The sequence below is a fragment of the Loxodonta africana genome, chromosome 1 (genome assembly GCF_030014295.1).
Source record: "Loxodonta africana isolate mLoxAfr1 chromosome 1, mLoxAfr1.hap2, whole genome shotgun sequence".
NCBI lineage: Eukaryota > Metazoa > Chordata > Mammalia > Proboscidea > Elephantidae > Loxodonta > Loxodonta africana.
Genome location: NC_087342.1, coordinates 16,415,160 through 16,440,696, shown reverse-complemented (window position 1 = coordinate 16,440,696; position 25,537 = coordinate 16,415,160). Strand labels below are relative to the sequence as shown.

General features: G+C 36.7%; 1 protein-coding gene across 8 annotated transcripts in view; it reads left to right on the top strand.

The window, feature by feature from the left end:
* ZNF148 (zinc finger protein 148) overlaps positions 1–23,685 on the top strand; it is a 151,564-nt gene extending 127,879 nt beyond the window's left edge. For all 8 annotated transcript variants that reach the window (XM_023551695.2, XM_064292933.1, XM_023551694.2 and 5 more), the window contains 2 exons: positions 20,832–20,950; positions 21,237–23,685. In XM_023551695.2, the coding sequence (XP_023407463.1) occupies positions 20,832–20,950; positions 21,237–22,835 (1,718 nt within the window). In that variant the 3' untranslated portion in view covers positions 22,836–23,685. The remainder of the gene's footprint in view (positions 1–20,831; positions 20,951–21,236) is intronic.
* Positions 23,686–25,537: the final 1,852 nt, after the last annotated feature.

Here is a 25,537-nt window from a genome sequence, read left to right as displayed (position 1 = left end):
TTTTCTTATTTTGTTGAGTTTTGAGAATTTTTATATATTCTGGATATGTCTTTTATCACATATGTGATTTGCAATATTTTCTCCTTTGGACTTTTTTTTTTTTTTTTTTCAAATTGATAAAAAAAGAAAACATTGTTATCCTGAGGGACTTCTTAAGAAATAGTAGATATATTTTCTAAGGTAGCATCACATTAATTTTTTTTTTTTATAACTTAATGTTTCTACCTTTACCGCAAATAAAAAGTAAAATGGTAACAAATTACATTAATATAAGTATTTTCTAAAATATGGAGAAATCTAAAACCAAAAAAATGTTAAAGATACTAGGTTTTGTTTTTTATGTATTTAAGTTTTCTTCGTATTATGTAAGTTTTACTATATATCTTAAAGAACAATATGGATCATTTTGATTATATTTGATTATATTCGGTAGGTAATTTATTCTTAACATCTATTTAAAAACTGATAGGCTGTATGTTTCACATAAATCAGTGTTTTACTATCAAACTGAAACACTGGAAGAATTTAACTTACGTGATATGGAAAATAAGTTACACTTGGAAACATTTTTAGCATATGACTAATTTGTATTTTATTTAAGAGTGAATAAGAAAGTAATTTATTTAACAGACTCATGCTTTGTTCGTGAAAACTAAAATGCTTTGTTACCAGATTTTATATTAACAGTGGTAACCTTCAGATTCACACTGAAAAATCTAAAATTTCGTGATGAAATTCATAGATACCTAGTGCTATTGGAGAGAATACATTATATAAAATTTTAGAAATTTTACAATTAAATATTATGTTATTTAGTACTAAATAGTACTAAGTTCTAAAGCAGTAAGGCATATGAAAAAAACAGTGTTCAGAAGAAGGTAGAACTGAGTTGACAAGAAAGGCCACTGAGCATAACGCTGCTGTGCTATTTCCAGGGGTTTGCAAAGCCAGGGGTAAGCACCAGGCATCTGGGACAGCAGCGTTTGATTTTGTGTTTTTGTGAAGAGAGATGCAGCAGGTCATATACCCATTCAGCGATTTCTGCATGTACAGTTTAATGACATTGGTTACGTTCTTCACGTTGTATCACCATTTTCACTGTCTCTTCCCATATTATTTTACCTCCGTTGATTTAGACTCCTTGCCCCATAAACTACCATACTTTTATGTAGATAACACGTACCTTCTATGTTTGTTTGCCAACCACACCCTCCTCCCCCCTCAAGGTATTTTCATTAGCACTGCTATGCCAATTTTTTTTACATGTTGCTGTGAGAACAGAATTAGCACAGCACTCTTACAAAAATACCTCGCAAGGGGAGGGCAAAGGTGCGAATAATTTGTGTAAAAATATGGTACTTGTATGCTTTATAGAGTTACTGTTGACCGTTTGATCTGATATAGATAATCCTTTAAAAGAGTGTAATGCCCAAGGTGAACATTTTTACTAATTCAGCTAAACTGTTGTTTAGTTTGAAGATGACTTCAGGGGATAATTTTGGTTCAAGATTCAAAAGTTTTCTCAGGGCAACAGATTCAAGGGTTTTTCCAGCCTCAGTGGGTCTAGTAAGTCTGGATTCTGTAAGAAATTTAAAATTCTGTTCACCAGTTTCCCCCTTTTGATCAGGACTCATCTATTGAGTCTTTGATCAAAACATTCAGTAATGGTAGTCAGAAACTATCCAGTTCTTCTGGTCTCATGGGAAAGGAAGCGGTCTAGTTCCTTCATCAGTTCCTGAGTCTCCCTTCTTCCTCTGCTGCTCCAGGTGAGTGGAGACCAATTGTTGTCTCTTGGATGACCCCTTGCAGGCACTACTCATTGAACTGGGGGGTAGACCAGAAACTCTAAAAGCAGTATTAGGCCAATTGGCTGGACAGTGGGACAGAGTTCTTAATTTAAAAAAGTTCATGAGGGTAGAGAGGAAGAGGGATGGGAAAGAACATTTTCTTATTTTGAAAAGCCATGAAGTCTTAGATTTGTTGTAAAATAACCCAGCATCAAGCCAGCTTAATCCATCTTGGGATTTAGGTTATCAGCCCCCACTCTGCATACTCAGGAGAAAACAGAGCGAACCCTCTCTAAAAGAAATAACAACATTCAGAGCCTCTACAATTTTTTATGCACAGTATTTCATATTCAGTCAAATTACAGTGCATGCCAAGAGGTGGGACTGAATGACAGAAAACTAAGAGAAAAATTAGGCAATAAAAACAAGGTCACAGGTGATCTGGATGTTAGAGTTACTAAAGAGGGGCTTTAAAATTTAAACTGATTAATATGTTCTAACAAAATAGTAGAAAGAGTACAGAAAACAGGAAAATTGGTGAATTTTACCAGAGAATTGTAGTCTATAAAAGAAGCAAATGGAAAATCTAGTACTAAAAAATATGATAACTAATATAAATAATATAGGTTTAATTGCAGCGTAGAGATAGAAGAACTGGATGTGAACTGGAATATTTCAATAGAAAATACCACAGAGAAAAAAATGAAGATGCAGAAAAAGATACATGGAGTACTTTCTCAATTCAGATTCTTCATCTGACCCATAGAACACAGAAAATTATTTGAATGACTGATTTTCTTACTTCTCCTGGAGGTAGTACGTAACTAGTTCTATTCTAGATGCATAGGAGAGAAGTTAATTTACTGCATACGATGGATGTCTTAGGGCGTCAGAGCTTAATTCTCCTGTGAAACTCTGGTGGAGAAAGGCTGGAGCATATTTGTAATTGGTGTCCCAGAAAGTGGGGAGACAACATTTGAAGAGATCAGGGCTGTGACTTTTACAAAATTGATGAAAGGTGTCAGGACACATTCAAGAAACTCTGCTAACTCCAAGCAGATCGAATTAAAAAAAAAGAAAGAGGGAGGGAGGGAAAGAAGAGGAGGCACATCATATCAAACAGCTGAAAACTAAAGACTAAGAAAATCTCAAAGACAACGGGAGCACAAATTACTTGCAAAGAAACAACAAAAATATGGCTGCTATTTCTTTAGAAATGATGGAATTCAGAAGAAAAGGAAATGACATCTTTAAAATGCAGAAAGCTTACCTGGAACTCTGTACCTAGGGAAACTATCCTTCAGAAAGGTAAACTCAAAATGTCTTCAGCTGAACAAAAACTGAGTAGATTTGTTGCCAATAGTCCCACACTAAAAGAAACAATAGAGAGAGTTATTTAGGCTGAAGGAAAATGGTGCCATATGAAAATACGGAAAAACAGGAAGGAATGAAGAATGGCGGAGATGGTAAATGTACAGCTAAATGTCAGTCAGTGTTCACATGCCAAACAATGAGGCTTAAATTATATATAGCATAAGAATGTGTAAGAGTGATAATAAAAGGAGTGAGGCAGGTAAATGGGGTTAGTGCTCTAAGATCCTGGTTTGATGTGAAGTGGTAAAAGTAATAATGTATGTTGGAATCTGTTATTTCTATGAAATCACCAAAAGAATAGCAAAAGAAGTTGAAACCAACAAGATCAAACAGCATAGGAAAATGGAAGTATTAAAGACTCTTGATCACAAGAAAGCCATAAAGGGGAAGAAAAGGGACAAAGAATGGACGGGACAAACAATACAAATAGTAAGATAATAGATTTAAATCAGAAAACACATTAAGTGCAAGTAGCCTAAATACTCCAATATTTAAGGACCAAAACAAAGGCCCACCTTATACATAATACCATTAAGGTTGAATATAAAATGATAGAAAAAACACACAATGTAAACACTAACAGCAGTAAACAGCAGGTGGAACTAAGCTAGTATCAGACGAAAGAGAAGCAGCAGTCCTAGAGATAAAGAGGAACATTTTATAATGATAAAGCGTCGTGTGCACCAGAAGATTTAAAAAAAAATTTAACGTGCATATCAATAGTTACAAAATATATAAAGCAAAAATTGACAGGACCAAAAAAAGTAGACAAATTCATAGTCACAGTGGGTACCTACAGTACCTCTCTCAATGGCTGGCGGTGCAAAAGATAAAAGAAAAATCAGTGAGGTAGAGACCTAAACGGCACCGTTAACAGTTTTGACCTAAGCGACCCAACAGTGACCAAATACGTGTTCTTTTCAAGTATACGTTGGTCGTTTGTCAAAACAGATAATTTATTTGATCATAAAGCAAGCCTCAACACACTACGAGACATAAATTACCAGTGTCAGGATTTTTAATGTGTACAGCACTGTAGATCCAACACAATCATTTCAACTTTGTTTAAAATTTTTGAAAATTAAAATGGACAAATTCCTCGAATAACATAATTTAACAAAGCTGAAACAAGAAAAAAACAGGTCACCTAAATAGTCCTATATCTACTAAAGACACTGAATCTAAAATGTAAGACTTTATCGCAGAGAAATTTCCAAGCTCAGATGACTTCCCTGGTGAATTTTCCCAAACATTCAAGGAAGGAATAACACCAGTCTTAGAAAAATTCTAGAAAATTTAGAAACAGAGGAAGCGCCTCGAGCTCATTTTATGAGACCACCATAGTTTGATATCAAACCCTGACAGAGATATGACAAGAAAATTATAAGCCTGTCTCATCACCATAGGTGCAAACTCCTGTGCAGAATATTAGCCATCTGATCCAGACGGCAGTGGGTGGTTGTGTGGTGATCCAGCAGTATGTTAAAAAGATAATTTATCAGGACAGTGTCAACTTTCCAGGTATCCAAAACTGGTTTGATATTCACAAATCAGTAAATCTAGTTTACCCCATTAACGATAAAAACCAAAACTCACTGCTGTTGAGTCAATTCCGATTCATATTGACCCTATAGGACAGAGTAGAACTGCCCCGTAGAGTTTGCAAGGAGCGCCTGGTGGATTCAAACGGCCGACTTTTTGGTTAGCAGCTGTAGCTCTTAATCACTACGCCACCAGGGTTTCCTTTTTATGGGGAGAGGGCTAATATTTTGCTTAGGTTATAGTCAGTGTTCCCTGTCATCAAATCAGTTGGAAATGTTCATCTGTTAATTCTGATCTGCAATAAGATTTTATATATTTGGTCTCTGTCTTTTCACAAAGATAGGTACTATAAAAGGAGGAATATTTTATTATCTCGATAGCACTTGATAATTAAAAAATTCAACAGTTAGCTAACTAGGAATAATAGGTAATCGATAGGGTATACATCAAATGCCCATAGCAAATACTGTACTTAAAGATGAAATAGTAAAAGGTTTCCCTGAGGTTGGAAATGGGACAGTGATGCCCAGTGTCACCACTTCTGTTCAGTGTTGTATTTGAGGTCCTAGCCGATGCAGTAATGCAGGCGCAGGGAGGGGAAAGCAGGCCAACATCGTAGATTATTTTGTATATGTAGAAAATCCATAATGATTTACGGATGAAAATTTAGAGTGAATTCATCAAGGTCATTGCATGTAAGCTCAGTATTCAAAAATCAGTTGCATTTCTGTGTCTACAAATAAGCAAATAGGAAATGAAATTTTTACTATGGCACCGCTTAAAGTAGTGTAAAAAATATCAACTTGGAATAGACCTGATGAAAGATTTGGAAGGTTTCTAAACTGAAAAGAAAAATAAATGGGCATAATCATTGATTAGAAAACTATTGTTACATCTATCCTCCAAACTAACCTACAGCTTAAATGCAGTTCTAATTAATACCTCAGCAGAGGGGTGTGTGTGTGGGTGTTTGTAAGAAAGAGGGAGAGAATGAGAGAGATGGGAGAAAGGGGAGAACATTCAAATTGATTTTAAAACTTACAGATAAGCAAACAGTCAGCAGTAGCCAAGACAGCCTTGAAGAAGCTGTCCAGTTTACTGTACATCAAAATATAAAACTGTAATAATTTGAGATAGTGTCTTGAGTCGGAATCGTCTCAACGGCAGTGGGTTTTGTTTTTTGGTCTTACTGGCACAGGGAGAGACAAAGAGACCAATGGAACAAAATATGCTGCCGCGAAACAGACCTACCCACATGTATTCATTTAATTTATGGCAAAAATGACACATAATGTGGTAGAGAAAGGATAGTCTTATTCATGAATGTTGATAAGTCTATGGAAGAGTTAACCTGACTCTCTACCTTACACCTTACATAAAAATTCATTCTGGATAGATTATAGATATAAATGTGACAGGTAAAATAATAAGACCTCTATAAGAAAATCTTATACAATAATTTCATGACTTTGGTGTTGGGAAAATTTTCTTAAACAGGGTGCAGAAATGCTAATCATAATGGGAAAAATGATACATTGGGTTACGTTAACATTAAGACTTCCTGATCATCAAAGACGCCATTAAGAGTGTGGAAACTGAAGCCTGACAAATACAGAATTTCTACAAATCTGTTAAGGGAAAGATAAGCTAATAGAAAAATGAACAAAAAGCTTGAACAGACACTTGACACACACACACACACACACACACACACACACACACACACCCCCCTAAATGGTCAATAAATACGAAAACATATGAAAAGTTAATCAGCTCCATTAGTCATCAGGAAAATCTTACTTAAAATTCCGATCTGTTAACATTTGCACACACCCCAGAATGATCAAGATGAAAAATACAGGCAGTACTTAGAAGAATGTAGAGCAATTTGAATGCTTATGTCCTGCTGCTGGGTCTGTAAATTGCTACATCCACTTTGGTAAGCTGTATCAAACATAATACAAAACCCTGTAATCTGTCATGTCCACTCTGAGCGGTGTATCCTATGTGAATGTGTACATATTTTCACCAAAAGATGTATACAAGAATGTTAAAGCAGCATTGTTAGCAATAGCCAAAACTAGGAACAGCTCAGATTTTTGCCAGCAGTAGAATGAATAAATTGTGGTGTATTCATGCAATAGAAAACATACAGCAATGAGAAAGGGTAGATATTGCTGGACACCACAATATGGACAAATCTTACAAGTATAATGTGAATAAAAGAAGCTAAACACAGAAGAATACATCCTGTATGATTCCATTCATATGAAGTTCAGAAAACTAAATTGTGTGTTGGAAATCTGGATAGTGATTAGCAACGGAGGTGGGTGAGGTACCTCTGCCGTGCTCATACTGTTGTGTTTCTTGATTTGGTGGCTGCTGATTACACAGGTGTGGTTATCTCTGAGACATTAGTGACCAGGTGGGGCTACAAGAGGCACTTCAGTGATTCTGGTAATATTCCATTTCTTTTTTTAATAGCAGGCAGTGATAATTTGATACTAAAAACTTCACATGTAGAGAATCTCCACTCTGCCAGGCACTGTATTTTTCCTCTTAGTTGCATTAAAAAAAAATTTTTTTTTATTGTGTTTTAGGTGAAAGTTTACAGCACATATTAGTTTCTCACTCAAGAATTTATATACAAATTGCTTTGTGACATTAGTTGTAATCCCCACAATGTGTCAGTGCTCTCCCCCTTTCCCTTTCCACCTCGGTTCCCTGGCGTCCGTTTGTCTAGGTTTCCTGTCCCTTCCTGCCTTCTTGTCTTTGCTTTTGGGTAAGTGTTGCCCACTTGGTCTCGTATACTTGATGGAAATGAGAAAGAAGCATGTTCCTCACATGTGCTATTGTTTGTTTTATAGGCCTGTCTTAACGGACTGAAAGGTGGACTTTGGGCGTGGCTTCAGTACTGAGTTAGCAGGGTGTGCGGAGGCGATAGTCTCGGGGGTTCCTTCAGTCTCTGTTAGACCAGCAAGTCTGGTCTTTTTTTTGTGTGAATTTGAATTCTGTTGTATATTTTTCTCCTGTTTTGTCCCAGGCTGTTTATTGTGGTCCCTGTCAGAGCGGTTGGTGGTGGTAGGCAGGCACCGTATAGTTCTGGGCTCAGGCTGGTGGAGGCTGTGGTTCATATCGTTCATCAATCCTTTGAAAATATGCTGTTTCGCGATAAGGATGCTGGTTATATGAATAGATGGACTTTGTGAAAATTCATTGAGCTATGATTATGGTTTGTTTTCTCTGTGACTGTTATTCTCCAATTGAGTTCACTTAATTAAAATAAGGAAGAAAGAAAGAATGGGAGAGGTTAGATGGAAACAGAATTTACCTGTGTTGATGACTAGTGAAGCTGGGTTGATTGGTACAGAAGGGCCCGTTGTTTTCTTCTCTATTTTTGTATAACAAAAACCAAAACCAAACCCAGTGCCATTGAGTCAATTCTGACTCATAGCAACCTTATAGGACAGAGTAGAACTGCCCCATAGAGTTTCCAAGGAGCGCCTGGTGGATATGAACTGCCGACCCTTTGGTTAGCAGCCATAGTACTTAACCACTAGGCCACCAGGTCTTCCTATTTTTGTATATGTTTGAAAATATCCATAATAATAGTTAAGATAAACAAGAGGGAAAGAAAGCAGATAATTGGTTGCCCGGAGAAAGGGGAGGTGACAGGGACTGAGAGAAGGATTACAGAGAGTAACAGGAAACTGTGGTTTGGATTGTTTTATGGTATATTGCGATATGGTTTTAAACGTGTATAAATTTGTCAAAACTTTTCAAAAAGTGTTAAAACATACACACACAATAAAACCTAGGCTGTAACCACTCCACTGCTGGCATTTTCCTGGAAAAGGAAGAACAGACACTGGAAAATACTACCCACAAGGAAAATACTAGCACTCGTTAAATGAATCCTTGAAAGCTTCGTACGTGATTGTGCCACACATTGGGCTGTCTGAGAGAAACCGTGAGGTAGATGAACACGATGCTGTGTGGGATGTTCCCTGAGAGGAAAGAAGGCCATCCAGGGTTCACTCCTGACCTCGTTTATTAGCGTCATGACCTCAGGCAAAAATTTGTTAATGTGGGGGATTCATTTACTTAATAGAAATAGTTGATTTAAATATGAGAGTTCCCAGCAAGCGCCTGGCATACAGTAGGTATGCAATGATATTTTAAGAAAAGACATCCATAAAACAGAAGTATTTTAGATTAGAATGCAAATTCCACTGGCATTGTTAGATAACACCAACACCTTAGAAAATAAAGCACCTGCGTACAGCTCAGTGGCGTTAGTGCATTCCCAATGTTGTACAGCCATCACCACTGTGTGTTTCCAGGACTTTTTCATCACCCCAGAGAGAAACTCTATCCATTAAGCAGTTACTTCCCATCTCCCACCCACTTCTTCTAGCTACTGTCTCTATGAATTTGCCTCTTCTAGGTTTTTCAAGCAGGTGGAATTACACGGTATTTGTCCTTTTGTGTCTGCCTTATTTCACTTGGCATAATGTTTCAAAATTTATATATTGTGTCATAGCATGTATCAGGACTTACTCCTTGTTATTGCTAAGTAATATTCCATTGTATGTGTATGCCACATTTTGTTTTTCCATTTATCTGTTGATGGATACTTGGGTGGTTTTCACTTTTTGGTTATCGTTAATAATACTGCAGTAAACGTTGGTGTACAGGTGTCTGTTAGAGTTTCTGCGTTCAGGTCTTTTTGTTACATACCTAGAAGTGGAGTTGCTAGGTCATGTATTTTTTTCTATATTTAACATTTTGAAGTACTGCCAAATTAATGTCCACAGCTGCTGCACCGTTTGTACATTTCCATCAGCAATACCCAAGTGTTCCAGTCTCTCCACATCCTTGCCAGCACTTGTTATTTAATTTTTTATAATAACCGTCTTACTGGGTGTGAAGTGGTATCTCATTATGGTCTGAGTTGCAGTTCTCTAATGACAAATGGTGTTGAGCATCTTTTCATGTGATTATCAGCCATTTGGGAGCCCTGGTGGTGCAGTGGTTAAGAGCTCGGCTGCTAACCAAAAGGCTGGCAGTTTGAACCCACCAGCCTCTCCCTGGAACCCCTATGGGGCAATTCTATTCCATCATACAGTGTCACAATGAGTCGGAATTAACTCAACGGCAACGGGTTTTGTTTTGTTTCAATTAGCCGTTTGTATATCTTCTTTGGAAAAATATCTATTCTGTCCTTTGCCTGTTCTTTAAATAGGTTGTTTATCTTTGTATTGTTGAATTAATTGTAGGAGTTCTTTATAATTCTGGGTATTAAACCCTTATCAGGTACATAATTTTAAATATTTTCTCCCATTCTGTAGGTTATCTTTTTACTTTCTTGATAATAACCTTTGAAGTACAAAAGTTTTAAATTTTGATGAAGTCCAATTTATTTTTTATTTTGTCACTTACGCTCTTGGTATCGTGTCGAAGAATCCATTGCCAAATCCAAGATCATAAAGACTTACCCCTGTGTTTTCTCCTAAGAGTTTTATGGTCTTAGCTCTTGTATTTAGGTTGTTGATCCATCTTAAGTTAATTTTTCTAGATAGTGTGAAGTGTAGGGGTCCTACTCCATTTCTTTTGCATGTGGAAATCCAGTTGTCCCGGCACCATTTGTTGAAAAGACTATGCTTTCTTTTGGATGTACTTGGCACGCAAAACCAATTTCACATAGATGTGTGAGTTTATTTCTGAATTCTCAGTTATGTTTCTTCAGTCTCTATATCTAGCCTTGGGCCAGTGCCACAATGTTTTGATTATGGTAGCTTTGTGTAAGTTTTGAAATTGGGAAGTATGAGTCCTCCAACTTTGTTCTTTTCAAGATTGTTTTGACCATTTGGGGTACTATACAGTTGCACATGAATTTGAGGATTGGCTTTTTCAAAAATGGCTATTTGAATTTTGATAAGAGATTGCACTGTATCTGTAGATCACTTTGCTTTGGGTAATGTTGATATCTTAACAATATTAAATCTTTCAATCCATGAACACAGATGTTTCTCCATTTATTTAGGTCATCTTTAGTTTCTTTCAGCAGTGTTGTGGAGTTTTCAGTGTACAAGTCTTTTACCTCCTTGGTTAAATTTATTTATAATTCTTTGAGATGCTATGGTAAGTGGAATTGTGTTCTTAATTTCCTTTTCAGATTGTTCATTAGTGACATATAGAAACACAGCTGATTTTTGTATGTTGATTTTAATCCCTGCAACTTTGCTGAATTCGTTGTAGCTGTAGTGGCTTTCTTGTGGGTTTTTTTGGCTTTTTCTACACATAGGATTATGTCATCTGCAAAGAGAGATGTTGTTGTCAGTTGCCTGTGAGTCAGCCCCTGACTTAGGGAAATCCCATGCACAACAGAAAGAAACACTGCCCAGGCCTTGGCCGTGATTAATTGATGAGACCAGTGTAATCCTGGGTGTTTTTCATCGGCTGATTTTCAGAAGTAGATCGCCAGGCCTTTCTTCATAGCCCGTCTTTGTCTGGAGGTTTAGCATCGCAGCAGCACGCAGGCCTCCACTGACAGGTGGGTGGTGGCTGTGCGTGAGGTATGCTGGCTGGATTAGTTCCCTGGTCTCCTGCAAGGAAGACAAGAAGTCTGCCGTGAATAGAGATCGCTTCACTAAATCTGCTTTGTATTTTGGAATTCTAATTTAGATTTCTTTTTGGTAGGGACACAGACATACCCAGCCATTTTACTGGTTTTAAAAATACTTTAAAACCACATCTGTAGAAGATAGATTTATGTGTGTGTGATTTCTGAATTATAGTTTTTAGAATAATTAGACATTAGTTACGTACGTCACATGTAGATGGCGTTTACCATAAGTTAGTATTATGTTAATTTAGGTCATGTAGTGCCGAGACATCAATTATTTAGTATTAATGTGCGTAGGTATTAGTACCGGTTGTGTATGAAGTGTGTACTTTGACTGATAGAGAAATGAGATAGGGAAATTGCCATAATTATATGTTATTCAGCTTATTTTCAAAATCAGGACAGTGTTTTTTTAATGTATGGTTCCTAAACCAATTCTCAAATCCTTAAAATTATATATAGGATCTGCCTGGGATTTTGGTATTATTAGAGGTAATTGAACTTTTATTAAAGGTACCAAAAAGAATTGGTCGATGCTCAGCCATTTCAGGAGGTAGCATATGATCAAGAACTGTTGGCACTGAAGGAACAAGTCCAAGCTGCACTAAAGGCTTTGGTGAAAAACACGTCTCCAAGAATTGCTGGAATAACCAATTGAAATGTTTCAACAAATAGATGCAATGGTGGAAGCGCTCACTTGCCTATGCCAAGAGATGTGGAAAATAGCTGCCTGGCCAACAGACTAGAAGATACCCATATTTTTGCCCGTTCCAAAGAAAGGTGATCAGAATGCAGAAATTATTGAAGAGTTTCATTGGTGTTATATACAAGTAAAATTATGCTGAAGATAATTCAAAAACTGTTGCAGCTGTTCATCGACAGGAAACTACTAGAAATTCAGACCAAATTGAGAAGAGGGTGTGAAACAAGAGATATCATTGCTGATGTCAGATGGATCTTGGCTGAAAACAGAGAATACCAGAAAAGATGTTTGCCTATATTTTATTGAGTATGCAAAGATATTTGACTATATGGATCATAACAAATCATGGATAACATTGTGAAGAATGGGAATTTCAGAACACTTAATTGTACTCATGTGAAACCTGTCTGTAGATCAAGAGGCAGTTCGAACAGAACAAGGGTATACTGAGTGGTTTAAGTCAGAAAAGGTGTTCGTCAGGGTTGTATCCTTTCACCATACTTATTCAATCTGTATGTTGAGCAAATAATCTGAAAAATTGACCTATATGAAGAAGAACATGGCATCAGGATTGGAGGAAGACTCATTAACAACCTGCGTGATGCAGATGACACAACCTTGCTTGCTGAAAGTAAAGAGGACTTGAAGCACTTACTGATGAAGATCAAAGACCACAGCCTTCAGCCTTACAACTCAACAGGAAACAAAAATCTTCAGAACTGTACCAGTAAGCAACATCATGATAAATGGAGAAAAGATTGAAGTTGTCAAAGAACTCATTTTACTTGGATCCACAATAAACGCTCATGGAAACAGCAGTCAAGAAATCAAACGATGTATTTCATGGGGCACATCTGCTGCAAAAAACTTTTAAAGTGTTAAAAATCAGAGACATCACCTTGAGAGCTAAAGTGTGCCTGACCCAAGCCATAGTGTTTTCAGTTGCCTCATATGCATGGGAAAGCTGGACAGTGAATAAGGAAGACCAAAGAAGAATTGATGCATTTGAATTATGGCCGTGGCGAAGAAGATCAAATATACCATGGACTTCGAAGAATGAACAAACCTGTCTTGGAAGAAGTAAGCCAGAATGCCCCTTCAAGTGAGGATGATGAGACATCGTCTCCCTTACTTTGGATGTATTATCAGGAGGGACCAGTCCCTGAAGAAGGACATCATACTTGGTAAGGTAGAGGGTCAGCAAAAGAGAGGAAGACCCTCGGGGAGATGGATTGACACAGTGACTGTAACACATGAGCTCAAACATAGCGATGATTGTGAGGATGGTGCAGGACCGGGCAGTGTTTTGTTCTGTTGTATGTAGCGTTGCTATAAGTTGGAACCAACCAACTTGACAGTACCTAACAGTAACAGAGGTAATTGATCGTTCTTTCATGTTGTCTGCCTCACAAGGTGGAAGTGACCATTCTTTCATGTTGTCTGTCTCATAAAGCGGAAGTATAAAACATCATCTGTGGAAGCCCAGAAACAGCTCCATCGTTTCTGTTTTTAATTTGTGGACCCCCAGAGCTAGATAGCTTTAAAAATCATAAAGTAATTGTGTTATTTTATAGCTCTGTAAAATAAAAGAAACCCATAAAAAGCGGAAAAACTTTATTTTCTTTGCTGGGGTCAAGGGTCAGTGGTGTTGACCACAACCTGTCAGCTTAATAAATGAGCCAACATATGCCAGTGTTTCTAAAGTTCGAGACACAGAAGTTGATGTGTCTCCCTGCCCTCCAGTTCCAGGGAAAGAAAACCGTTCTATAATAGAAAGATGGGTTTTAAAAAATGTACTGCTCAGAAATACAGTTTCTGTCATTAGTTATTGCCCTTTGGGCTTTTGCCATTGGGCTTTAACCAACATGTCTTCATGTTACTGTAACAGCGTCACAGATTTTGTTTACTAACCTAATTTATACTTCACTAATTGTGCTTTAATCTCAGATGATTTCCAATAGAATGTAATTTCATGCATAGTATTTGGGTTCTCCTTAATCTCATGAATAAGATCTTTCTGATCTCCTGGAAGGACTATATGCCAAAGAAATTCTTATGTTCTCTACAGTTCAAAGCCAGTACTGGATGTGTGGTCACTAGCTGGTGTGTTTACTTCACTAATTCTCTTGTTTCTTGTCTCCCCAAGTTTCTTGTCCAGCTTAAGTATATTTTCATTTGGGATTTATAGCCCAGTCACTGGGTTATAACTATAACCAAAATATAAATAATAATAATCGTTTGTTATCAGCCTCTTTATTTCTGTTGTTATAGAGCTATTACAATTGTGCTAGGCTTCATTCTGAAATCACTATTTTACACAGGTTATCTCATTTAACATTTGGTTCTGAGGTATATTCTATTATTATTCTCATTTTACAGATGAGAATGTCAAGTTATTTAAGAGTTTAAATAACATACTCGATTTCTCACAGTTAAGAAATGGTGAGACCAGCATTCAAACCCAGGTAGTCTGGCTCTAGAACCTACCCTGTTAAGTACTATTTTATATTCTTCTTATATTATTGCATGCTTTTTTTGTTAGTGTAATATTTATTGCAGTTTTAAATCATCTCTTACACCCATCCATTTTATGATTGTTAAAGATGGACAGTCCTTCTTGTTGTACGTATGCATTACTGGACCATTTGAACTTTGCCTTAGGTATCATGATAAGCATTTTTTAGCCTTGGTTTTATGAACACTCTTTATTATTGATAATTTCCACTTATATTCTGGTTAACAGGAACAGTAGCTACCATTTCTTGAGTATAAAGTGCTTTACATACACTATCATAACAAACAATTGGTTTAGGGGTGGTTTGGGGGAGGAATTTTAGATGAAAATGAACCTTGAAGTGAGAAAAAGTGATAAATTCTAGAGATTGAAGGAAGGCTACTTCAGCCAGAACTTAGAAAGCAAAGAGGAAAATTGTCAACAACGTTCAGACATGAGAGAAGGACAGGGTCCAGATGATAGAGGATCCAGGTTTTATCTGATTTTACCAACAGTAGAAGCCATCAGCAGACTTTAAGCATGAGCACATTTACTAATATTAACAAAATCTGCCTGTAGTGTGGAACTGGAAGATGAGAGTGAATCCTAGAGAGGCTACTAGTTAGTAGGGTATTATAATACTTCAGGCCAGAGGATGATGGTGTCTTGAACTTGGGTGTCGGCAGTGGGAAATAGAGAGAAGTGGACCAATTTGACAGATTTTTAGTAGATATCTAATTAGTAAAAAAAAAAAAAAAAATTAGGGCCTGTTAATTGGTGGATAACGGAGAGGGTAACAAGGGTAATGAGGGTAAAGAAGAGAGATGTGTGGGTCTCTGATTTGCACAACTGGGTTGATGGTAGTACCATGCATGGAAGTAGGGCATCTGGTGAAGGACTAAGCATGAGGTTGAAGTTTACAAGTTTAGATCGGAATGTGATGCACTTGAGGTCCCCCTTGTGTCATGAAAGTGGATATGTTGAGTGGGCAGTTTGAATGTGTGGATCTGGAGCGTAGATTTGAGAGTAAATAAGGCTATGGTAATAGATGAGTTTTCTCTTCTGGCCAAAGTAAAGACTCGATTTTTCCCTTCTGGCCAAAGTAAAGACTATAGAATGGGAAATGAGGAAGCTTAGGACAAAGCCTTGAAAAAACATTTTATGGTTGGAGGGAGGAAGATGAGCTAGAAAGAGCATTAAGAAGGAAAAGTCAGAGAAGTTGAAGGAAACATAATGTCATAGAAGCCGAGAAGAACGGTATCACTTGAGTTGAATTCCGCTGAGAGGTCTAATGTGATAACTGAAAAGTTTAAGTTGTATTTGGTGACATGAAGGTGATTTGTGAATATCAGGAACCATTTTGATGGGGTGATAAGAAGCAAGATTTGAATGATTTGAAGAAGAGAGGAGTTAGTTGACACTGTCAAAACCAGTTTAATATGTTAAGCCACAGTGGTCTTTATAACTTCCTTGTATATCATTTACCCTAGTAGTTACCCAGGAAACCCTGGTGGCGTAGTGGCTGCTAACCAAAAGATTGGCAGTTCAAATCCACCAGGCACTCCTTAGAAACCCTATGGGGCAGTTCTACTCTGTCCTGTAGGGTCGCTGTGAGTCAGAATCAACTTGACACCAATGGGTTTGGGTTTTTTTTTAGGGGGGGGGCGGTGCATGGAGGGGTGTTTAGTAGTTACCCATATATTATAATAAGAGTTCTTATTCATAAACAGTTGAATGTATGTAATGTCAAAGGTACCAGAAAGAATGGGGAAGATTTTTGGTCTTAATGGATAAGTATTACTGTCAGAAACTCCAGAGCCTTTGGGTATTGGAAAATTACCATTAGTGGAAAACTTTGGGATTGTTTTTTCCTCACCTTATTACTGCTTTTCTGAATGTCAAAACATTGTATTACAAACTCTTTGGTGTTTTTCAAATAAGCTTTTCCTGTCCATCATAAAATCGCTTGAGCGCTATATAAATTGTCTTCCTTTTCCAGTAAAGGGGCTCTGGTCATCCAAGAGAAAATCAATAAAACAGTTTTCTCCAGAAGAAATTTCATTTAGGTGTTTTTCTTTGAGAAATATATATCAGTCATCTTATTTTCATTCTATTTAAGAATAAGAAATACACCAAAGTACCAGAGATATAGAACCCATTGTCATCATTGCTTTTTAATATGACAAAAAAAACAAAAAAAAACCTGTTGCCATCGAGTCGATTCCAACTCCTAGTGACTCTATAGGACAGAGTAGAACTGCCACATAGAGTTTCCAAGGAGCACCTGGTGGATTCGGACTGCCAGCCTTTTGGTTAGCAGCCATAGCTCTTAACCACTATGCCACCAGGTTTTCTGCCTGTTAATATAGTGCTTAAAAATAGTAGCAAGAAAAATTATAGGTATAGCAATCATTTTTTGTAGCCAATATGATTGTAAACTTGGAAAATCCAAGAGTTAACTGAAAAAATTACCACAGACAAGGGAATTCATTAAGGTAGCAGAAAGCAATACTGTTTATACATATATATACACATATTCAAGGTAGAAGCTATAATGGAAGAAAATAAATGCTTTTAAAAATAATATCCCCAGAAAAAAAAAAGATTAATAGAAATTAATTTAACAAGAAATGTGGAAAATCTCATATGAGGAAATCAGTAAAACACTACTGGAAGAGGGAATATATGGGAACTCTGCTTTCTGCACAATTTTTTATAAACCTAAAACTGCTCTATAAAATAGTCTGTTTTTAAAAACACGCTACGGAGGATACGAAAGAAAACTTAATCTAATGGGAAGACATAGCCTTTTCTTCATGAGAAGACTCATCACCATTAAAGATCAATATTCTGTAAGTTGCATAAGCATTTACGACAACCCCACCTCCCCTACCTATTGCCATCAAGTTGATTCTGACTCATACCGACCCTATTGGACAGAGTAGAACTGCCCCCATAGGGTTTCCAAGGCTGTTTGTTATCTTTATGAGAGGAGATTGCCACACATTTCTCCCTTGGAGTAGCTGGTAGATTCAAACCTGCTGACCTTTCTGTTTAGCAGCCGAGCATTTTAACAATGGCACCAGCAGGGCTCCTTCCCCCAATACTAGACACGCTAATTCTGAAGTTTATATGAAAAGTGGACAAATGCAATAAACCAGGAAGATGAAAGTAAAAGAGAACAATGAGGGAGATTAGCTGTACCAAATGATAAATCATAAAGCCATAATACTTAGAGCATTTTGATTCTGGCTTACAAATAGTCAGAGCAGTGGAACAGAATAGAAGTTCTAGACATAGACCCGTGGAACTTATTAGTTTATGATCATGGTTAAGAAATAGGACCAAGAAAAGGTAAACTTTCCTTCAGTGAATGGCGTTGAGAAAACTGGTGCCCTTTTGCTGTCGTGTCCGTTCCGACTCAGTGACCTTGTTTACATCAGAACGAAACACTGCCCGGTCCTGTGCCCTCCTCGCAATTGTTGTGCTGCCTTCGCTGTCCCTCTACACCCTTGTAGAAAATAAATGTACGGGTGTATTTCTGGACTTCGAATCCTATTGCTTGATTTATATGTCTATTCTTATGCCATTATCACATCTTGATCACTGTAGCTTTGAAGTAAGTTTTGAAATTGAGAACTGTGAGTCCTCCAACTTTGATCTTCTTTTTTGAGATTGATTTGGCTATTCTTGTGTTTATTTCCATATGAATTTTAGGATGGACTCGTCAATTTCTGTGTTGAATCTGCAGATCAGTTTGGGATGTATTGCCATCTTAACAATATTAAGTCTTCTAACCCTGCAGAACTAATTGAATTTTAATCAATTCCCTAATTTTATCCATTTTTTCTCATTTTTGATAAGTGATTTTAACGAAGCCTGTCATCTACACTCTCCATTTCAACATCTGCAACTATTCTTTTTTTCCCAAGATATTACTTGTACTCACCTTCCTTTCTCATCCTGGTTCCACAGGGATCTTGTTCTTTTGATTATTCACCATAATGTTTAATTTCAGTTCGGTATTCATTTTCAGTTTCTCATCTTCACTTGTACCTTCCTTTCTCCTGTCAAACAATTCCAGTTTCCCATCTTTAACAGTACTACTCTTGAATCGTTTGCCTCCTGACAATCCCCTTCAGCTCCTTTTTCTCATTTCTTTCATTCCCAAACTTCTTTATTACATGGTCCTCTCTACCAGCTTCCATTGTTTCATTTCCCATTTACTTGCCTCCTTGAGGCAGTGTGTTATAGTAGAAGGAGCGTTGGGTTAGAAACCAAAAGATACCAAGTTCTTCCCAGATTCCTTTGCTAAGCCTTTTAACTTTTCTGGACTTTAAATCTTCTTTTCTGTAGAAAGAGGACAGTGGTCTAGATTAGTTTTGTTAAGATACCTCTCTAGCCTCTGAACTCTTAGTTCAAAAGAAAGCTTACTTGCAAAAGTGGAGCTATCCTGTACTGAGTTACAGGTGGCAAGCTTAGAGCTTTTTGCCGCGTGCAGCAGTAGCTTTTGGGAGCCTTTATGGAATCCCCAAGAGCACAATTTGAAAGCCACTGAAAAGTCTCTTCGGCTCTAAAATTTGATAACTCACAAGCAATTACTGACGTTGCATTCTTGAAATTTTCAAATAATATACTTGTTGCTAAATTAAATTCTCTTTTTAGGCTCCAATTCTCCTGGACACCTTATGATATCTGAGCCCTTAGTTGCTCTGTTTTTCCCCCAAAATTATTTCTTTACCTGACTTTAATGACATGCACACAATATCTCCAAGTGCTACCCAGCCTAGATTCTTCCGACTCTTCACAGAAGCTTTTCTAAATCATACCAGCTCACAGTAATATTTTTTCCCACTTACACTCAGTAATCATTATTATGCCATTTACTTGGGACTTAAAAATTATGCAAGGCTCTATGAGCTTTGTAAAGATAAATTAGGCAGATTCTGACCTACAGATCTGTAATCTAGTAGAAGAATAGAAATGTACAAATAATTATGGAGTTGGGAAGGTACAGATGAAGTTCTATGGAAATTTAAAAGAAGATGAAGATACCTTTTCCCTGGGGCAATAGGGCAAAGAGGAGATGGTTGAGTCTTGAAGGAAGTATAAGGTCTGAACTCAGAAAGGTAGGCATTCCTGACTGAAGAAAGCAGGAACCAAGGCAGAGAGCCAGGAAGACAGCTGGGTAGGTGCTTTGGTTTGGCTAGAAGAAAGGGTTAAGAAGGGAAATATAGTGGACTGTAAAGCCGTAAAGGTAAACCAGAGCTGGACCTTGTTTTGTTGTCTTTTTATTATGCGTGTTATCTTGTTTTCCCAGCTACATTGTAAACTCCTTGAAGACAAGTAGTATGTCTCATGCTTTTAACCTCTTACAGCAGGGCTATGTGTAGAGGAGAAATATTCAGTAAAATTTTATGGAATGTATGAAAGAATATAGAAAGATAGTTTCCCAAATAATTATTAGTCAAGATAGCTTATTGTCACATCCATCTATTTACTTAGACTGTGGTTTTATCAGTAAAAACTGTTTCAGATCTCCGTAATAATGGTTCCTTACAGCTAAAGAAGTCATAATGGGATTGAAAAAAATTGGGGGTAGGGAAGTATCCAATTAACAGTACTCAGTTTAATTCATTCCCAAAAGGGCATGATAAATGTTGGTTTGAGCTGAGAAAAAAAGAATCTATATAAACCAACCTTACTTTTGAAATTTAATCTCTAATTTAAGCTCTATTTATAACATTTTAATAAATGAGATCCTAAAGAATATTTTCCTGAGAGTCAGATTTCACTTAACCATAAATGTTTTTTAAAAGAAATTGAGTTAGAAAGGTATACCCAAAAATTGTGTTGGCCTATGTATGGGTAAAATTTTCTTTTTTCAAAGTATTTTCTGAAATATTAAAGATTATTTAATATAACAATGTCTACTAAAACAATGTTCATATTGCCATAAATTCCTGGTACTACTGTTCTCTGTGAAAAGAGTATGTTATATACATGTAGACAGACAAGGAAATTGAGTATGCCTGCTTTCAGTTTTTTCTTTCCATTGGCATATTCCAATTCTTTTCATTTTTATAAAGCAAAACCCACTTGACATTCCAAATTAGAGAATATATTTAGTATATATATATTTTTTTATTTAGTATAAGGGAGACTTGCTCTTTTCTCATTTAAAAAGAGCAAATCAATTATGACAGCTTGCAAAAGCCATTTATGTTAGAAATTCTTATGGGAAAACAATTCATCATTTGACAATATTTGTTTTTGTTTTAAACTTTCTGTACCATGTACTAGGTGAAAAACCATTTCGCTGTGATGAGTGTGGTATGAGATTCATACAAAAATATCATATGGAAAGGCATAAGAGAACCCATAGTGGAGAAAAACCTTACCAGTGTGAATACTGTTTACAGGTAAGAGATGACTTGAAATTCTTTGTCTAGAACTAAATTATAAAATGATTCTAGTAAGTTCAATTAGAAAATGTTATCTACTGCTAGAACTATTTGAAAACCTCACGACCATCATTAATCAGATTTGTATACAAATCAAATTGACTCAGCAAGCTAGTTTGGAATTGCATGTTATTATACTTATATATATATCATCATATTAATTTATTTCTTTTTTTCCTTTTCTTTTCCTGGTTGACCAAAACAAACAAAAAACAAACCCACTACTGCCCTCTGAATTTGACAGTATTTTTCCAGAACAGATCGTGTATTGAAACATAAACGTATGTGCCATGAAAATCATGACAAGAAACTAAACAGGTGTGCCATTAAAGGTGGCCTTCTGACCTCTGAGGAAGATTCTGGCTTTTCTACGTCACCAAAAGATAACTCACTGCCAAAAAAGAAAAGGCAGAAAACTGAGAAAAAGTCATCTGGGATGGACAAGGAAAGTGGTATGGACAAATCTGACCTGAAGAAAGACAAAAATGATTACTTGCCTCTTTATTCTCCAAGCACTAAAGTGAAGGATGAGTATATGGTAGCGGAATACGCCGTTGAAATGCCGCATTCTTCGGTTGGGGGCTCGCATTTAGAAGATGCATCCGGAGAAATACACCCACCTAAGTTGGTCCTCAAAAAAATTAATAGTAAGAGAAGTCTGAAACAGCCACTGGAGCAAAATCAAACAATTTCACCTTTATCCACATACGAAGAGAGCAAAGTTTCAAAGTATGCTTTCGAACTTGTGGATAAACAAGGTTTACTGGACTCAGAAGGCAACGCCGACATTGATCAAGTTGATAATTTACAAGAGGGGCCCAGTAAACCTGTGCATAGCAGTACGAATTACGATGACGCCATGCAGTTTCTGAAAAAGAAGCGGTACCTTCAGGCAGCGAGTAACAACAGCAGGGAGTACGCGCTGAATGTGGGCACCATAGCTTCTCAGCCTTCCGTAACACAAGCAGCTGTGGCAAGCGTCATTGATGAAAGCACTACCGCGTCCATATTGGACTCCCAGGCCCTGAATGTGGAGATTAAGAGTAACCATGACAAAAATGTTATCCCTGACGAGGTACTGCAGACTCTGTTGGATCATTACTCCCATAAAGCTAATGGGCAGCATGAGATATCATTCAGTGTGGCTGACACTGAGGTGACGTCTAGCATATCAATCAATTCTTCGGAAGTACCTGAGGTCACCCAGTCAGAGAATGTGGGATCAAGCTCCCAAGCATCCTCGTCGGATAAAGCCAACATGTTGCAGGAATACTCCAAGTTTCTGCAGCAGGCTTTGGACAGAACTAGCCAAAACGATGCCTATTTGAATAGCCCGAGCCTTAACTTTGTGACTGATAACCAGACCCTTCCAAATCAGCCAGCATTCTCTTCCATAGACAAGCAAGTCTATGCCGCCATGCCCATCAATAGCTTTCGATCAGGAATGAATTCTCCACTAAGAACGACTCCAGATAAGTCCCACTTTGGACTAATAGTTGGTGATTCACAGCACTCATTTCCCTTTTCAGGTGATGAGACAAACCATGCTTCTGCCACAGCAACACAGGACTTTTTGGATCAAGTGACTTCTCAGAAGAAAGCCGAGGCTCAGCCTGTCCACCAAGCTTACCAAATGAGCTCTTTCGAACAGCCCTTCCGTGCTCCGTATCACGGATCAAGAGCTGGGATAGCTACTCAGTTTAGCACTGCCAACGGACAGGTGAACCTTCGGGGACCAGGGACAAGTGCTGAATTTCCAGAGTTTCCCTTGGTGAATGTAAATGATAACAGAGCTGGGATGACATCTTCACCGGATGCCACGACTGGCCAGACTTTTGGCTAAAAAACAAAACAAAACAAAAATGTAAATAATACTGGCACTTTAGAACAGATTAATCAAGAGTGGGGTTACTCTGTGTAAGATGGAGTGCTGTACAGATTCAAGAGCAATGCATTATAACAAGTTAAGCTGATATGAATAGCAAGATAATCCAATAACTGCATTTTGTTTGGTTAGTCAGCATTCTTTGAACTGCCTTACATGTTGTCACCTTTATAGAAGCAATGCATTACTTGTTCTAGATCAGAAACTTGCTATTCTACCTACACCAAGTTAAAAAGGAAAAAAAAAAAAAAAAAGACTTCCGCACAATTGTTTCCTAGCTGATTTCATTGTACATTCTTCGGAGATTAGTGATTGTGTGAGATTTACTCTGATACTGTTTCTGAGTCTTTCAGCGTAGTCATTGCACTTCAGCAGGGAATCCCAGTATACTTTACAGCCAGAGTGAACTTCAGAGTTTAAATGTCAAGAGATGATGGCTTAAATAAATTAGCGCGTCCTCTAGGGGGAAAAAGACACCACCTTTTAAAAAGAATGGTATGCCATATACCCTTGATTTTCATTTTGCATTATATTGACATGTGTTTTTTTTTTTTTTTTTGAAGAAAAAAAAGTAATAAAACCTGATAGTCGAAGACTCCACTATTTAAAAGCCTAATTACTTTTAAAATATGCATACTTGCAAAACTTTTACCAAAATACCCAACTGTTGAAGCATTCACTTCTCTGTGGAAGTGTGCATATCGGTGTCAGTTTGTTTGTACAGTTGTACCTAGATATTTTTTATGATTTTTTCATGTGCAGGTATCAAGGTTTTGAAGTTTTAGTAAAAAAAAAAAAAAAAAAAAAATTCTGTAGATTACATTCCCAAGAACATAATGCTTACACAAAATGTATATTCCACGTTTTAAAGCTTAATTGTATTTTCCTTTACATAAACACTTCAGTCAACATAGAGCACTTAGAATCTATCTGGTATTTTTGATTTCTCAAAGTTAAAAAAAAAATTAGATTTTTAGGTTTGATATGATTGTGTCATAATCATCTCATAAGTGACAATTTTAATTTTTGGCAATAAAAGGAAATTGGGTTGTCTTTGGAGCTGTAAAACCACTTTAATCCTTCTCTTTCTAGAATCTTAATAGATTGGATAATTAAACAGTATCCAGAGAAACTAAAGAAATGGGCATTTTAATTGCTTATTTTATCTTGAGTTACTTTTTTAATGAACATTGCTCATTACAATTTTACAAACCAAAAGTGTTTACTAATTCTAGTAACAACAATTTCTTTTTCAGCTAGATGAGTGATCGAAAACTTTTTGTTGCATTTCAAAATCTAAATAAACTGCAGACTTTATCCTTATACCACGAATGTTTTTTTTTTTTTTAAATACTTTGTCTTAAAATTAAATACAGCATGGTACAATAAATAGTGATTTTATATATATATATATATACCTATATATATACACTTTTCTGAAGAATGATGGTTTGAGTTGCATATTAGACAGTTTGGATTTTTGGAAAATAACATTAGTTATACTAATTCTGTTATCCTCTTTTATTTGTTCCAGCTTTTGGTTTTCTTATTTAAATTTCCACCATCTTTATCACAATGCACATACTGATATAGCACCAGTGATAATCTAAAATTAATACCTTTGGAAGGTGAAACTTTATTGTTGTTAATTTCCATTCTAGCCTTTATATTGGCCCTATAAATCTGTAGTCCTTGTTTCAACATAAAATATGTTATCCATTTAAATTATTTTTTTTCTTTTATTTAATGATATCCCAAGACTGTTCCCATAAAAAAGGGGAGCAAAGAAATATTCACCCTGACACCCCTCACACTTATTTTGAATATATCGGTGTTTTTATGATAGGGAATATTAATTATGTTTAATGTGATTTCCTCTACACTTTGGTTACTAAGCTTTGCTTGAAATACTAGTTTTCCCATTTGACAGCTTTCTTTGCTGGCAAATTTTGGAAGGAACTAGACTTCCTTGAGGTAAATATTTAAGTTCTGCCGTTATTGACTCTTCAGGTTGGTGTGTTGGATTGTACATCACATAATTGCAAGAAGGCTTCACTCAGGTGAGATCGGACGTGGAACTGTGCTCACGCTACATAGGCATTTGCTTTTTTTTTTTTTTTAATCGTATTTTTGATGATAGCCGGCATTTATTTCCTGAGTTGAATTTTTTTTCAGCCTGATCAAAAATTTTGTTCCATTGAGAACTTGATGTAGTTCTGGTTGCAGTCTAAAGTTTTTTGTTTGTTTCCACATCACCAGCACAGTTTTGAGAATGCGACCCTATTGCTGAGCAGCCAGGGTAAGCTTAGGAAGGAAGGCCTTGGAAAATGGTAGTTACGCAAGCGGAAAATTCAGGTGTTGCATTTCTGTCTTCAACACAATTCATTAAATCTACACAATGGCAGACTTTTCTACCAGGTGATGAGCGTTTTTGAGATAAGTGATATTTAGCAGCATAAATTATTCATTTACCATTTAAGTGTAGTCTTCACTCTTACTGTGAAATTATCAATGCCTACCAGAGTGACCTTGTATTATTATCGTTGCTATGCTAAACATCTCAATAGTTTGGGTTTCCCCACATTGGTTCAGAATGTTATTTAATTTCTATCTGGGCATTAATAGAGAAAATAAGTAGCCTCGTGTGCGGCTTTAGATTG